The sequence below is a fragment of the Plasmodium relictum genome (genome assembly GCF_900005765.1).
Source record: "Plasmodium relictum strain SGS1 genome assembly, chromosome: 8".
Classification (NCBI taxonomy): Eukaryota; Apicomplexa; class Aconoidasida; order Haemosporida; family Plasmodiidae; genus Plasmodium; species Plasmodium relictum.
The window spans coordinates 1027806-1041844 of record NC_041686.1 but is presented as its reverse complement, the minus strand read 5'-3'; the positions used below and the strand labels follow the sequence as shown (position 1 = coordinate 1041844).

At 19.4% G+C, this 14039-nt stretch overlaps 3 protein-coding genes across 3 annotated transcripts; 2 read left to right on the top strand and 1 right to left on the bottom strand.

Annotated features, from left to right (window-relative positions):
* Positions 1 to 1900: 1900 nt before the first annotated feature.
* On the top strand, positions 1901 to 3259 carry PRELSG_0827600 (DNA polymerase epsilon subunit b, putative; the record flags this gene model as incomplete). The annotated part of the gene is made up of 1 exon (XM_028676355.1): positions 1901 to 3259. One exon carries the CDS (start codon positions 1901 to 1903, stop codon positions 3257 to 3259), a length of 1359 nt encoding a protein of 452 aa, XP_028532852.1.
* Positions 3260 to 4566: 1307 nt separating this feature from the next.
* PRELSG_0827500 (conserved Plasmodium protein, unknown function) lies at positions 4567 to 10194 on the top strand (the record flags this gene model as incomplete). Its single annotated transcript, XM_028676354.1, has 1 exon — positions 4567 to 10194. One exon carries the CDS (start codon positions 4567 to 4569, stop codon positions 10192 to 10194), a length of 5628 nt encoding a protein of 1875 aa, XP_028532851.1.
* A 927-nt stretch (positions 10195 to 11121) lies between these two features.
* Positions 11122 to 12991, bottom strand: CCT7 (T-complex protein 1 subunit eta, putative; the record flags this gene model as incomplete). The annotated part of the gene is made up of 2 exons (XM_028676353.1): positions 11122 to 12726; positions 12977 to 12991. The coding sequence occupies 2 exons, from the start codon at positions 12989 to 12991 to the stop codon at positions 11122 to 11124; spliced, it is 1620 nt and encodes a 539-aa protein (XP_028532850.1).
* Positions 12992 to 14039: the final 1048 nt, after the last annotated feature.

Sequence of the window (14039 nt, the reverse complement as noted above, 5' to 3'; positions counted from 1 at the left end):
ATAAGGATCATACATCAAATATACTAAGATTAAAGAAGGAAATATGTATATTTAAAATTTTAATAAATTAATAAAAAAATAATAAATAAAATTATAAAATTACAAAATATTTTTATCAATCTTTTTTTTTTTTTTTCTAATTATTTTAGAGAACCTAAATTATTTTTTAGACAAAGAATTATAGAACCTGAAAATAAATTTTTTTTTTTTTAATATGTGAAGAATATTATTTTGTAATACAAAATTAAAACTTTTGCTTTTATTAATTTTAGGGAAAATTATTTGAAAGTATTCAAAATATTAATAAAAAAATTACGAAAGAATTCCTATCCTAATTTTTTCTATTATTTGTAGTATATAGATGCATATTAATTCATTTAATAATTTTCATGCAATCTCTTTTTTTTTTTTTTTTTGAAAAACATATTTTTATATCTTTATATTTAAAAGTACATTGTAATATAATAATTATATTTATCTTTATAACTTTTTGAACAAAAAAAACGTACTTTGTATATATTATTTTTATTTACTAAAGAATTTCCCTTAGTATAAATTATATACTTTTATCTTACTGTTACTTAAAATTAAAAAATAATGTTTATTAAAAAACTTAATTTTTCATAATTATTTAAAAAAAAAAAATGAAAATCTTTAATAATATAATTATTATTTTTTACTGTGTAAAATAAACATGTGAAAAAAAAAATTTTAGTAGATGTTTGAATTAAATAGGTTCTCCTATTTTACTTCTTCAAAGAATAACTGCACATAAAAATTGTCTAAAGCTTTAATTATCATTTTTTTTTTCTTTTTCTTTAATAAAAGTATTTTATCATTCCAAGACAAGAGGGATAAAAAAGTTACTGTTAGAATTCATATGAAAAATAATAAAATATAAATTATTACAAAATCATCTCTTTTTTAGAAGAAAAATATAATTTTTCATATTTTTATTAATGAAAATAAAAAAAGGAAAAAAAAATTAGAAAAAAAAAAGTATTTAAGCTTTTTCTCCTTTTTCTATAAAAAAAGAAATATAAATTTGCATTTAATATTTTATAAATTCTTGTAAATATTCATATATATTTTTTTCTTTTTTTTTTTTTTTTGTTATTTCAAAATTGACTTTTTTTTATAGAATAGGTATATAATATTCATATAGAATATTAAATATTTATTTTACTGTTTCTTATAAATTATCGTTTTTCTCCACATACAGTAATGATAGATATCATTTATTTCTTTTAATAGAATTTTCTTGTTCATAATTAGGACAATTTTAAAGTAACAAAAAAAAAAAAAAATTATCACAGTAACTTATAATTTAGCAAAATAGAAGAATCATTTAATACAAAGAATTTAGTACATTTAATAAATTTGGATAATTTTTCTAATTATAATTTTAATAATTAAGATAAATATTCATATTAATACATTATTTTCTTCATAAAAAAAAAAAGTATTTCTACAAAACAAAAGAAATATATAAGAACTAAAAAGAAAAAATAATATGAAAAAAAAATAGGTTTTAATTCTTTCAAATTATATAAAATTCATTATGTATTTTTTTTTTTTACTTTTTGAATAGTAATTAAAAATGTAGTTATAAATTAAAAAATAAATATTTGAACTTTAAGTGAGCCATATATATATTCATATATATTTAAATTTTTTTAATTTTAAAATGATTATTTGATTAATTTATTATATTTACATAAAATAAATACTTTTTATGTATTTTAGAAATTATATATTTGAAATTTTAGGAATAATAAAGAAAAAAAAAAAAAATACGACATATTTTTATTAAGTAAAAATTTATATTTGTATGTATATACTATAATAGTAATGTAATTTTTTATTTTCAAATCTCTATCCTTATATAGAATTAATAGTAATGGATACACAAATAACTAATAAAGACGTTGAAGATATAATTAATCACATGAATGAAAATGGAAATGAAAATGAGCTACATGTAAATAAAAAAATAAAAATAAAACATTTTAATTATGAAAATCTTTCTAAGGAGTTTTTGTTAGTAAATCCTACGTATACACAACAATTCAGTGAAATATATTGTCTTCGAATTAAAATAATGAAAAATTTATTAATGAAAACAATAGAAACATTAAAAGATGATGAAAAAAAGGATAAGGATGAATATAATGTATTAAATTATTTAAAAGAAATAAAAGTTAATGAAAAATGCTATTGTATAGGAACACTTTTTAAAAAAATGCAATTGAGACCATCTGTTCTAAAAGAATACTTAAGTGAAATAAATACTATTGAAACTCTTGTCAATTTTTCACATGAAGAAGATGCCTTATTTTTAGAAGATGAAACAGCAAGATTAAAATTAGAAGGAAATATAAATAATGATCATTATGTTACTGGGTTAACATTAATAGTAAAGGGTCAAGGAATGAGTAATGGTTCGCTTTATGTAGAAGAATTAATCTATTCTTATTTGCCAAAATTAGAAATACCCAAATGTATTAGTAATGATGATAAATATTTATTATTTGTATCAGGATTATATATAAGTGAATTAAATAAAAATATAAATAACATATCATTATTAAGAAATTTTATATTAGGGTTACATGGAGATATAAGTATATCTGAAAATCTGATTCGACTAGTAATAGTTGGTAATAGTCTCAGCAATATAGATAATGATGAAACTAGTTTAAATGCAATTGATGTATTCATTTCTTCTTTATGTTCTGCTGTTTATGTTGATTTAATGCCTGGGGAAAAAGATCCTAGTGATTCATACTTACCTCAACAACCATTTCCTAATTTATTTTTTAGAAAATCAAAAAATTATAATTCTTTTCAGTGTGTTACAAATCCATATATGTTTACAATTGATAATATAAATATTTGCTGTATGTCTGGTGAGCCTGTTAATAACATTATTTCTTATTCTAAAAATAGTAAAATAGAAGCATTGAAAATGATAGCAAAAAGTAGAATTTTATCTCCTACTTCACCTGATACATTAGGTTGTTATCCTTTTACAAAAAACGATCCATTTTGTATACAACATGATAATACATATCCTCATATTTTTATTAATGGAAATTGTTCTAAATTAGAAATAGAATATATTCAAAATGATAATAATGAAAAGAAATTGCCACTACTAGTATGTCTTCCAAGCTTTGATATTTCACCAAAAGCATTACTAATCAATATAAAAAATATGGACTATAAAGTTCTAACATTCGGAGTAGAGAAAAACTAATAAAAAAAAAAAAAAAGGATTTTAATAATTCACTATTTTAATTGTCCTTTTTAAAAATATATATTTTCTTATTTTAGTCTAAAAAAAAATATATTTATATATTTTTTTTTTTTTAATTTCTTTATCCTTAATAAGATATTCAAAGAAAATTGTCTATAATTCAATTTTTCATTTTGAAATATTAAATATTTTTATAAATTACAAATAATATTTTTTACTAATTTATTTCAATAATAATATTATTTTAATAATGTCGAAAATTTTTAAGGATAAAAAATGAATCAATAAAGAATATTTTATTTGTGTATTTTAGTTAAAATATATTATAAAAATTATATTAATAAATAGTTTCTATAATATTAATGAATCATCACAATTTTCAATTAAAACAAGAATTTGTTTTTTAAAACTTCTTTAATCATTTATGAGTAATTTTTAAATTCAATAATATAAAAATTCTTAAAGAAAATATATTTCAGTACTTCAGGGCAAAAAAAAAAAAAAAAAAACAATAAGTTTATATAAACATATCAAGAATAATTCACATTTTTGAAATATTTTATTGTATTTTTGTAAAAAATGTTTATATACAAAATATATCCCTTTTTTTTTTTTTTATCTTTTAATTTTTTATATAAAAAGCTTAATAAATGATCTATCATAAAATTGATATAAAACAAAAATTTCAGACACGAAGGAAAAAAATGTAACATAACTTTAAACTTTATTAATATGCATACATTTTTATAAACCGATAAAATTATTTTACCTAAAATTTTTTAAAAGAATATTGTGATATATATGCAGTGATGATTATATTATTGCACTCATTTTTTATGATTTATTTTTTTATGTGCATTATTATTTTTTTTTTTTAAATATTTTACAATTTAATTTTTTTTTTTTTTTTTGATACTTCTAAAAAAAATCTGAAATAATTGTATCAACAAAATATACGATACATTGTTAAATAAAAAATTCAAAAATAAAATAAAATAAAACAAAATAAAATGAAAAACAAAATAAAATGAAAAACAAAATATATTTAAATTTAGACATCTCTAGAAAAAAACAAAAATGATCATAGTTATTAATTTGCTATCATACGACTTTCCTTTTCTTGAAACTTATTTAAATTTTTGTTTAAAATTTTATTTTTTTAGTATTTCTTATAATTTTTTGTTTCTTTTAGAAAAACTATAAGAAAAAAAAAAATTTGCATAATTTTATATTAATATATAAAAAATATGATAAAAATTAAAACACACACATTAGTGTAATTTTGTAAAAACGTAAATGTTTAAAAAATGAATGAGAAGATTATTATTCGCGATCCATTATTTATAATACCTAATGAAAATAAAAGCAATGTATTGAAATATGAAAAAGATAATAATTTTAATAATGAAGGAAATAATGCTGCGAACTTAATAAATCATATAAATACAACATTACCTTATAAAAGAAATGAGAAAATAAGCGATGATACTAATGATATAGCATTAGATTTAAATGAAAAAGAAAATATGAATTGTTTTCTAAATAAAAAAAATGTTAATTTTAAAATAAAGAACAATGACAATAACGTTATACAATCTTACAGAAATGGAGAAATTAATACAAGTTATAATATAATGGATAATATGTATGACATTTATTATACAAATAAAAGTAATAAAAATTTAAATGATTATTTAAAACATGTAAATATTAATCACACAGCTCCTTGTGTAGGAGAATTTAGAACTTGTATGAATTGCTTTTTAAATATTTCAACATTATTTTGTAAAACTTGCAATATTTTTTTATGTGCCATTTGTAATATTAAATTACATAAAAATAATTCTAACCATGTTATCAATGTAGCTAGTAGCGGATTATATGAAAACAATATTAAGTATAATGATATAATATTAAAAGAAAAAAATAAATGGTTAGTAGAGTTAGACAATTCTGTACCAATAAAAATTAGAGAAAGATGCCCAGTACATCCGAATGAATATATTAAGTACGCTTGTAAAACATGTACATATACACTATTGTGTGTTGATTGTTTGTTAAATGATCCCATACATATCAAACATGAACATGATGAAAATGAAGATAATGATGGTCATGAAAATAAAAATGAGGATGAAAACGAAAATATAAATAATAATATAAATACCAGTAGTTATAATACTAAATTAAGCGATTATAGTAAATATTCAAATGCATATAATAAATATTCAAATAATCTCAATTCTTCAAATATGTCTGTTCTAAAAAATAGTTATAATATAAAAAAAAATGATCAAGCAGAAATGCGACTAATAGTAAGCTTAACTAAAGCTGATAACGATTACAATTCTAAAAATTTTAATAACAATGATGATATAGCAAATTTAAAGCCTGGATTCAAATTAATTAGAGGAAATCATGAAATTTTTACATTAGCAGATGCAAGGAATGAAATTAAAGAAGAATTAAATTATAAATTAGATTTTTTATGTAAAAAATCTCTAGTACTAAAAAATACTTTACCTTCATTAAGCAACATATATAAATATGGAAGAATTACATGCAAAAATAACAAAAGATGCATAAGATCTTGCTTTACGGTTACAAACAATTTTCTAGAAAAAAAGAAAATGAAGCTATATGATCATTTAAAAACATTGCAAGATAAAAGCACTGATTTTTTAGGAAAGTTAGATGAAGAAAGAACGAATTATAAAAATTACTTAGAGAAAAAAAGGAATGAAATACAGCACATGATTAAATTAAGTAATAAAAATGCTGGTTTAGCTTTAGATTATTATGTGGAAAAATTAGATTCTTTTAGAAGCTTATTTTTTACAAAAGATAATTTAATAGATATTGAAAAAAAATTAGAAATTCCCCATTCTATGATAAAATCAGAAAATTTAGCTATATTAATTGAAAATTTACAATCAGAAATTTTTAACACAAAAAAAAATATAAGTAATACATCTCAGGAAATAAAAAATCAATTTCAGTATTTGTTTAATTCTAATATTGAAATTCCTATATATCCAGCACATTTTCAAAATTTCTTACAAAAAAGAACCTTTAATAAGGATAGAGAACCTTTAAGTGAATCAAAAAAAAAGCAGAAATATTTCCACATACTTCCTTTTACTGATTTCTATATGAATATCAAAATAAAATATCAACAGAAATTCATGAGGAAAGATTCTTTGCATCAAAAATGGGAACTCAGAACTATATCTATTCGTTCAATCTATCTATGTATACATACTCATCACAATGATATAGATAATAATGAATACTATGATCACAAAAATATATTAAATGGCAATAATGATATGGAAAAAGACAATGATTTTTCATCAATAAAAAAAGAAAATATTATAAATAATTTAAATGAAAAAGAAATTAATCAGGAATTTATAAAAATGGGAGATGATAATCAATCTGCAACAAAGAAGGCAGAAAAGGAGGAAAAAAAAAAAAAAAATGAAAATAATATTTTTCTTAAAAATATACCAAATAATTTAAGTAATGATATAGAATCTATTATAAGCATAAGCAATGTAAATATTAAAACTTTTAATAACCCAGACATAACAAATATAACTATTTTAGAAAAAAGAAATTATCCTTATGGAATAGAAATAACTGAATATAATGAAAAAAATGATTTAATTGGTTACTGGTTATTAACAAATAAAAATGAAAATGTAATAAATGAATTATTTAATATACTAAATGATATAAAAAAAAGTAATACAAACTCTGCTGTTATCCCTTCTTTTCATCCCCAAATTAATATGAATAGCCCCTTTTTTAATTATCACGAAAATAACATAAATATAATATATAAGCATTTTGCTGCAAATATTCTTGAAGAATCTTATATGCATCAGTATAAAAAGAAATTAAATTTATATGAAAAAAAATATTTAGATAAAGAAGAGAAAAACAAAAATAGTATATATACTCTGAAAGACAATAATACAAACAATTATGTAAATAATGCTATTATTCAAAACTCTAGCTTACTACATGCTTGCGAATATTTTAATGATTCAAAATTTTCAAAAAGTTTAAATGAATTAAGTATAGAGGATTTTACAAATAATGAATTAAGTATATCAAAACTATATGAAAAATTTAGAAAAGAACATGATACGAACTCATTAGATAGTTCTACATTTTCTAAAAGTAATCAACACAATAAATTAACTCAGTTAAAAAAAAAAGATTTAGAAACAGAATCTAATTTTATGAATTCAAAGGAATACAAGGATAGTTTACTTAAAGAATCTAAAAGTGAGGATTATAATTTAACTTGTAATTTTAAAAAGGAGCATATAAATAGTTTAAACAAGAGAGAAAATAATGCTACTATTTTACGTAAAGCAGAAGAAAAAAATAATAAATGTGATCTTGATATAAACATAAAATTCGTAAAACGAAATTTAATGGATGAAGAAAAGCATTTGCTTCCTTTATATTCCGAGTCTAATATTTTAAATAATGATAATTTATCAGATAACTGTAACAATGGTATATATATGAATGAGAATAATGATAAAGCAGAAATGAAAAAAAATTACTTTTTTAATATTACCAGCAAAAATTCCCAATTTCAAAGTATTAATAAAGTAAATAATATCAATTATATAAAAAAGGAGTACGATTTTAGTGATATTTCAATGTATGAAAACATAAAAAACGAAATTATTAATTATAATTCTTCTTTTAATAATAATGAAACGGATAACAGTAAAGACATTATAAATGAAATAAAATTTTTTGAGATACAGAATAGCAATAATACTCTAAATAAGAATGTAGAAGAAAAAAAAAGTTTATCTAAAAATAATTTAAATAATGAAAATAATAATGATAGTAATAATAATAGTGATACCTTAAAAAATTACATATATAATTCATATGAAAATTTATATGCAGAAAACAATATAAAAGATAGTAATGTAAAGGAAAACGATAAAATGGATGAAAATAACAACTTAAATAAATTATTAGATTATATCTTGAGCACAGATAAAAATGAAAAGTTAAATGATGAAAATTATATCAAAGGAAATAGCATTTCTAATATAAATAGTTATATAAATAAGTATGATAGCTATATTGATAATAGTATTACAAATCATGAATTAAATCCTAATGTATTTCTTGATCAGTTACACAATTCTGATTTTAATAATGAGATGAAAATGGATAACAACGATAGAAATAGCTCAAATAATACTAATTCAGATAGAAAAATACATAAAGATGAGTTTGTCACTGAAGGAAGTAATTCACATGATATTAGATGTCTTAAAAACATAATAACTAGTAAGATAAATCATTTGGAATTATTAGCTAATAAGCATTTATCCAATTATAAAACTTTGAAAAATTCTTATTGTAATATAAAGGATGATGGATTAAATGAAAACAAAGATAATGTGTATAATAATAATGGCTACAGTAAAAATATGGAGACTACAGACTTGTTTAAGTTAAATGAAGTCCAGGAGTTTTTGCAAAATTTAAATGATTCAGATAGTAATTATCTTAATGATATAAATTCAAAAAAGATATTCAGAGATGAAATTTTAAATAAAAATAATAAAAATAATTTGGATTATGAAAGTATTAACTCATGTAATATAAATGATAAAAATAATGTTGAAAATACCAAAAGTTCTCTTACTATTGAAGGGGAGATAAATAACTATACTTCTAATGTAACTTACACAAATGCACGAAATTCATTAAAAAAAAGTGATAACGAATGGCACAATAGCAATGTTTATAAAATTCATAATAATGAAAATAACGGATATATTTACGATAATTGTATAGATTTGAAAAATAATGAACAAAAAACTTATAATAACAAAATTTTTAGCATTACATCACATATTTCCTATGAAAATAATTTGCTAAATGATATTGAAAGCAAACATAATTCATATATGCAAAAACACAGTGATATTAATTATGAAACTTACAGAAAAAACGTATGTTCAGATATAGAAATACAAAATGAGAATACACAAAATAATTCAATTAGTTCAAATAGTAATTATATTGATCATAGAGATGTCAAATCTTTAAATATTTTTAAAGGTAATGATAATATCAAAAGAGATGAACCTGCTCAAAAAGGTAGTAACACATGTAACATAACTGAATATGAAAATAAAATTTATTTAAGGAGCAAAAACACGGATAATTCAAATAGTGAAAGTGATTTAAATAATATAAATAATTCATGTAATAAAAATAATATAGATGAGTCATATAATATGAATAATTTAAAAAATATAAATCAAAATTTTAATGATAGAAATGATAAAATGATAAACACTTCTAGTAATATTATAACAGAAAATAATAATATATGTAAAAATAAACTAGATAGTTTTACTAATAAAGGAGAATCCATGAAGTTAGTTAAAGATGTAAATGGAGAAAATAATGATTTTAATGTTAATAACCAAGATTCATTATTATTTTGTAATTCAATGAAGGAGAATAGTAACAATTCATTTTTTAAATTAAAAAATAAAGAACATTACGAAGAAATATACTATTCAAAAGCAAATAGTAGTTTCAATGAAAAAAAAAAGGTCTCTTTAAATGACAACAATAGCGATGATAATTTTAAAAGTATTAATAGATATGAAAACAAAAATTTTGAATCTTTTCATATAAGTGGGAAGACAAAAATGGTTAACGATTTAAAAAAAATTCAAGAAAAAATAGAAAGTAAAGTAATGAGATACAAACTTGAAATTGTAGACAAAAATAAAGCTCCTCCTTCAAAAAAAAAAAAAAATTATATGAAATATGATAAAAGAGAAAAAATAGAAATAAATAACGATGCTTCTATGAACGTTATAAATAAAGTACTAAGTCAAATAGGAAATAAAAAATTAGGTTCATAAATTTAAAAAAAAAAAATGAAGAAATATATATATTCTTCATAATAAACGTTACAATATTTAAATTATATGAATAGGCAAAGCTCTTTATCAATATTAAATTATTTTTATATTTATAATTCTATTGTGTTTATTTTATATAATTTTTTTTCTCTCATGTTCTAAAACTTTGAATTTTTGCTTTTTCCTTATATTTGTTCACAATATATACTTCATTACGTCTTTATCTTTTCTATACTAATTTTTTTTAAGTAATATATCATAATAAGCTTTATAGATATAATTGTTGAGTTATTGAGAACTCTTTTTTTGTTAAATAAACTTTTACATAAATTCATATTTTTTTATATTCTATAAAATATATAAATTTTTAATTTTTTTAAAAATAAGTTTTATTATATAAAATGAAAAACTTTTTTTTTTCTCTTTTCAAAAAAAAAAAAAAAAAAAATGAAAATATATATTTAATTTGTTGATAAAATATTAATAAAAAATAAATAAAATAAATAAATAAATAAAAAAGATATAGAAAATTGACATATATATGTATAATAGTAAAGGTTCATATACTTAACATGAATTATCTAATGTATTCAGATTTATATTCAATAATTTTTTTTCTTATTCTATAAAATTTAATATATTTTATATAAACTACATAATAAATTAGGCTTGTTACTACAATTTTAAAGAAAATAATATAATTTAAAATGCAACCATATGAATTTAGATTTACAATTTAAGAATTTTTTTTATAAAAAGTTTGTATCATTTGAATTATATAAAAATAAATTTAACCATATATTTTTGAATGTGCTTATTTAGGGAAATTCAAATTATTTTAATTACATAAAATAAAATAAATTATAATTATTTTGTATTTTTTTTTTTTTTTTTGCTCATTTATTTATTTTATTTAAATTTTTTTTTCTAGGCATATGGATTTCTAGGTGCTTTGTCAGAACTACTAGGATTTTTAATAGTTTCATCAATAGATAAAATTAAGCAAGCTGCTTCTGTTGCACTATATATTACATTTCTTTTAATTTTAGTAACTTCAAATATGCAATGTTCATATGCGTTGATTATATCTCCCTCTAAGCAGTCAACTCCATACCATATGTCATTTGTTTCTTCTGAATGTTTTTTTCTTAATTTATTTAAAATATCGGTAGAATCATAACCGGCATTATGTGATAGATGTCTTGGAATAGATTCCAGTGCTTTTGCAAAAGAATATAAAACGATTTGTTCTTTATTACATATAGATCTACTATATATTCTTAAATATTTTGATAATTGCATTTCAATTGATCCAGCACCAGGTACGATTTCAGAATTACTCATACATCTTAATACTATCATAATTGCATCGTTAATTGATCTTTCTACTTCCTCTATAAATTGTTTAGCTCCACCTCTTAATATTATTGTTACTGATTTAGTTTTTAAACATTCTTTAAATATGTTATACCTCTCATTACCTATTTGCACTTCTTCAAAAATACCACAGTTACCTAAAATGTTTTCATTTAAATTAAATAATGAGGTTTGAATAATAGCTCCTGTTGCATTGGCAGTTCTTTTTAAATCAGCATCTTCTACTCTACCAGCACAAAAAATATTGTGATCAGCAAAAAATTGTGTAGCTATATCACCTATTGGAAGCTTAGATAAAACAATATTAGCACCACTATCTTTTATTAGATTTAATTTTTTAAATATAATATCCCATTCTGCTTGTACAATAGAATTGTACTCATTGGGATTTTCGATTCTCACTTCTGCATTTTCTTTTTCTGCTTTTAATTCCAATTCTACATTTAATAATAAAATTTTCGGGTTATTAAATTTTTTGGGTTGCTGTTCAAAACCTGCATAAGAAAAAGTTTTCTTAAAAGCTACTCCATATATTAATTGAGTGTCTAAACAAGATCCTCCTGTTACTTTTTTTATGCCTATATTTGATTTGTCTAAATTATCTCCTAATTTATAAGCAGCATTAACTACTAATTCAGCAAAGAAGGCTTTGTGATTAGATACCAATTTGGAATTTAAAGCTGTTTGTGCACATTTTAATAAAATATTTTTCTTTTCTTCTTCATTTTTACTAGAAAAATTTAAACTTAATTCATTCAATTTATTTATAGCAACATTGCATGCATTTCTAAATCCATCTATTATCATATTAGGTTCTATACCATCATTTAATAAACCTTTTGCTTCATTTAATAATTCTCCAGCTACTATTACTACTGAGGTAGTACCATCTCCTACTTCATCATCTTGTGATTTTGCAATATCAACTAAAATTGAAGCAGCTGGATGAGTTATGTTCAATAAATTCATAACTGTAGCTCCATCGTTTGTTATCGTTACTTCTTTATCTGTATATATCAATTTATCCATTCCTCTAGGACCTAATGTTGTTTTTACAATATCTACTATTATTTGACAAGCATTGATATTTCTTATTATTTGACTCTTTCCTTGAGATTTATCTGTGCCCTCCTTCAATAGAACTATTGGTAATGACTACAAAAAAAATATATATACATATTTAATATATAAATATATTTAATAATAAAGTTCATATACACAGACATATATAAATACATAAAAATAATTTATGAATAAAATAATAAGTAAAATAAGCAACACTCTAAATTAATTAAATAAATAAAAATAATAGAAAACTTATATACATAAAAATTTCTAAATAAATATATTTATTTATTGTTTTTTTTTTTCTTTTCTTTTTTAAAGAAAAACATATATAGTATACCATTAAATGACTCATTCTGAAGATATATTTTGATAATATATATTTTTACAAAAAAAAAAAAAAAAGGAAAATATATATATTTATTTTTCGTATAGTATGATGAATTTTTTCACGTTTTTATTATTTTGAAAAGAAGGGAAAAAAAGAAAATTAAGAATATGTATCAGTATATTTATATAAAATTAAAATTTTTTTTTATATCACTTCTTTTTAATGAATAAAAAAAAGTTTAAACAAAACAAATTTAAATTTCATTGATTTTTGTATTTTCAAATTAAAAAATATAAAATACATATATTTATGCATAAAGAGAAAAAAAAAAAAAAAAAGTAAATCAGTAAAGTTACTAAAAATTTTTAATTTATATATTTATTTTTTTATTTAATGTACTTTAAGATATTGTATTATTTATTTATATTCGTTTTTACTTTATTTTTTTTTAAATTTTATAACTCCTAAAATTAAAAGTTATATTTTAATATATATAATGTTAGAAACACAAAAAATAAACTAAATCGTAATTTTGAAATAGTTTACGAAAAAACTATTTTATCAATTATGAGTATTCATATTATTGTTGCTGAAAAGATAACAAAAGAAAAAACATAATAAAGAATAATAATAAAAAAAAAAAAAATGAACTATTTTTCATATATAATATAAATATTAAATACACACTTCTATAAAAATATTTTCATCAAATAATTAAAAGTTTATCAGTTTAAAAAGATTAAAAAAAAAAGAGGCCATTCAAAAAATAAATAACAAAAAAAGAAAAAAAAGAAAAAAAGATATTAAACGAAATAATTTATATAATGATTATTTATATCCATTAAATAAAATTATATAATGATAATTTAGAATAGAGATGATTTACAACTTAATTATAAAAAAAAATTACACAAAAAAAAAAAAAAAAAAAATTAGAATAATAACAAATTTTAACGAAAGAATATAAATGTATATTTCTTTTTTTTCTTTTTTATGTTAAAATGTTAGATTATTAAAGAATATAGATGACGTTATATCTACATAATATAAAAAAACTATTAAATCCTTTTTT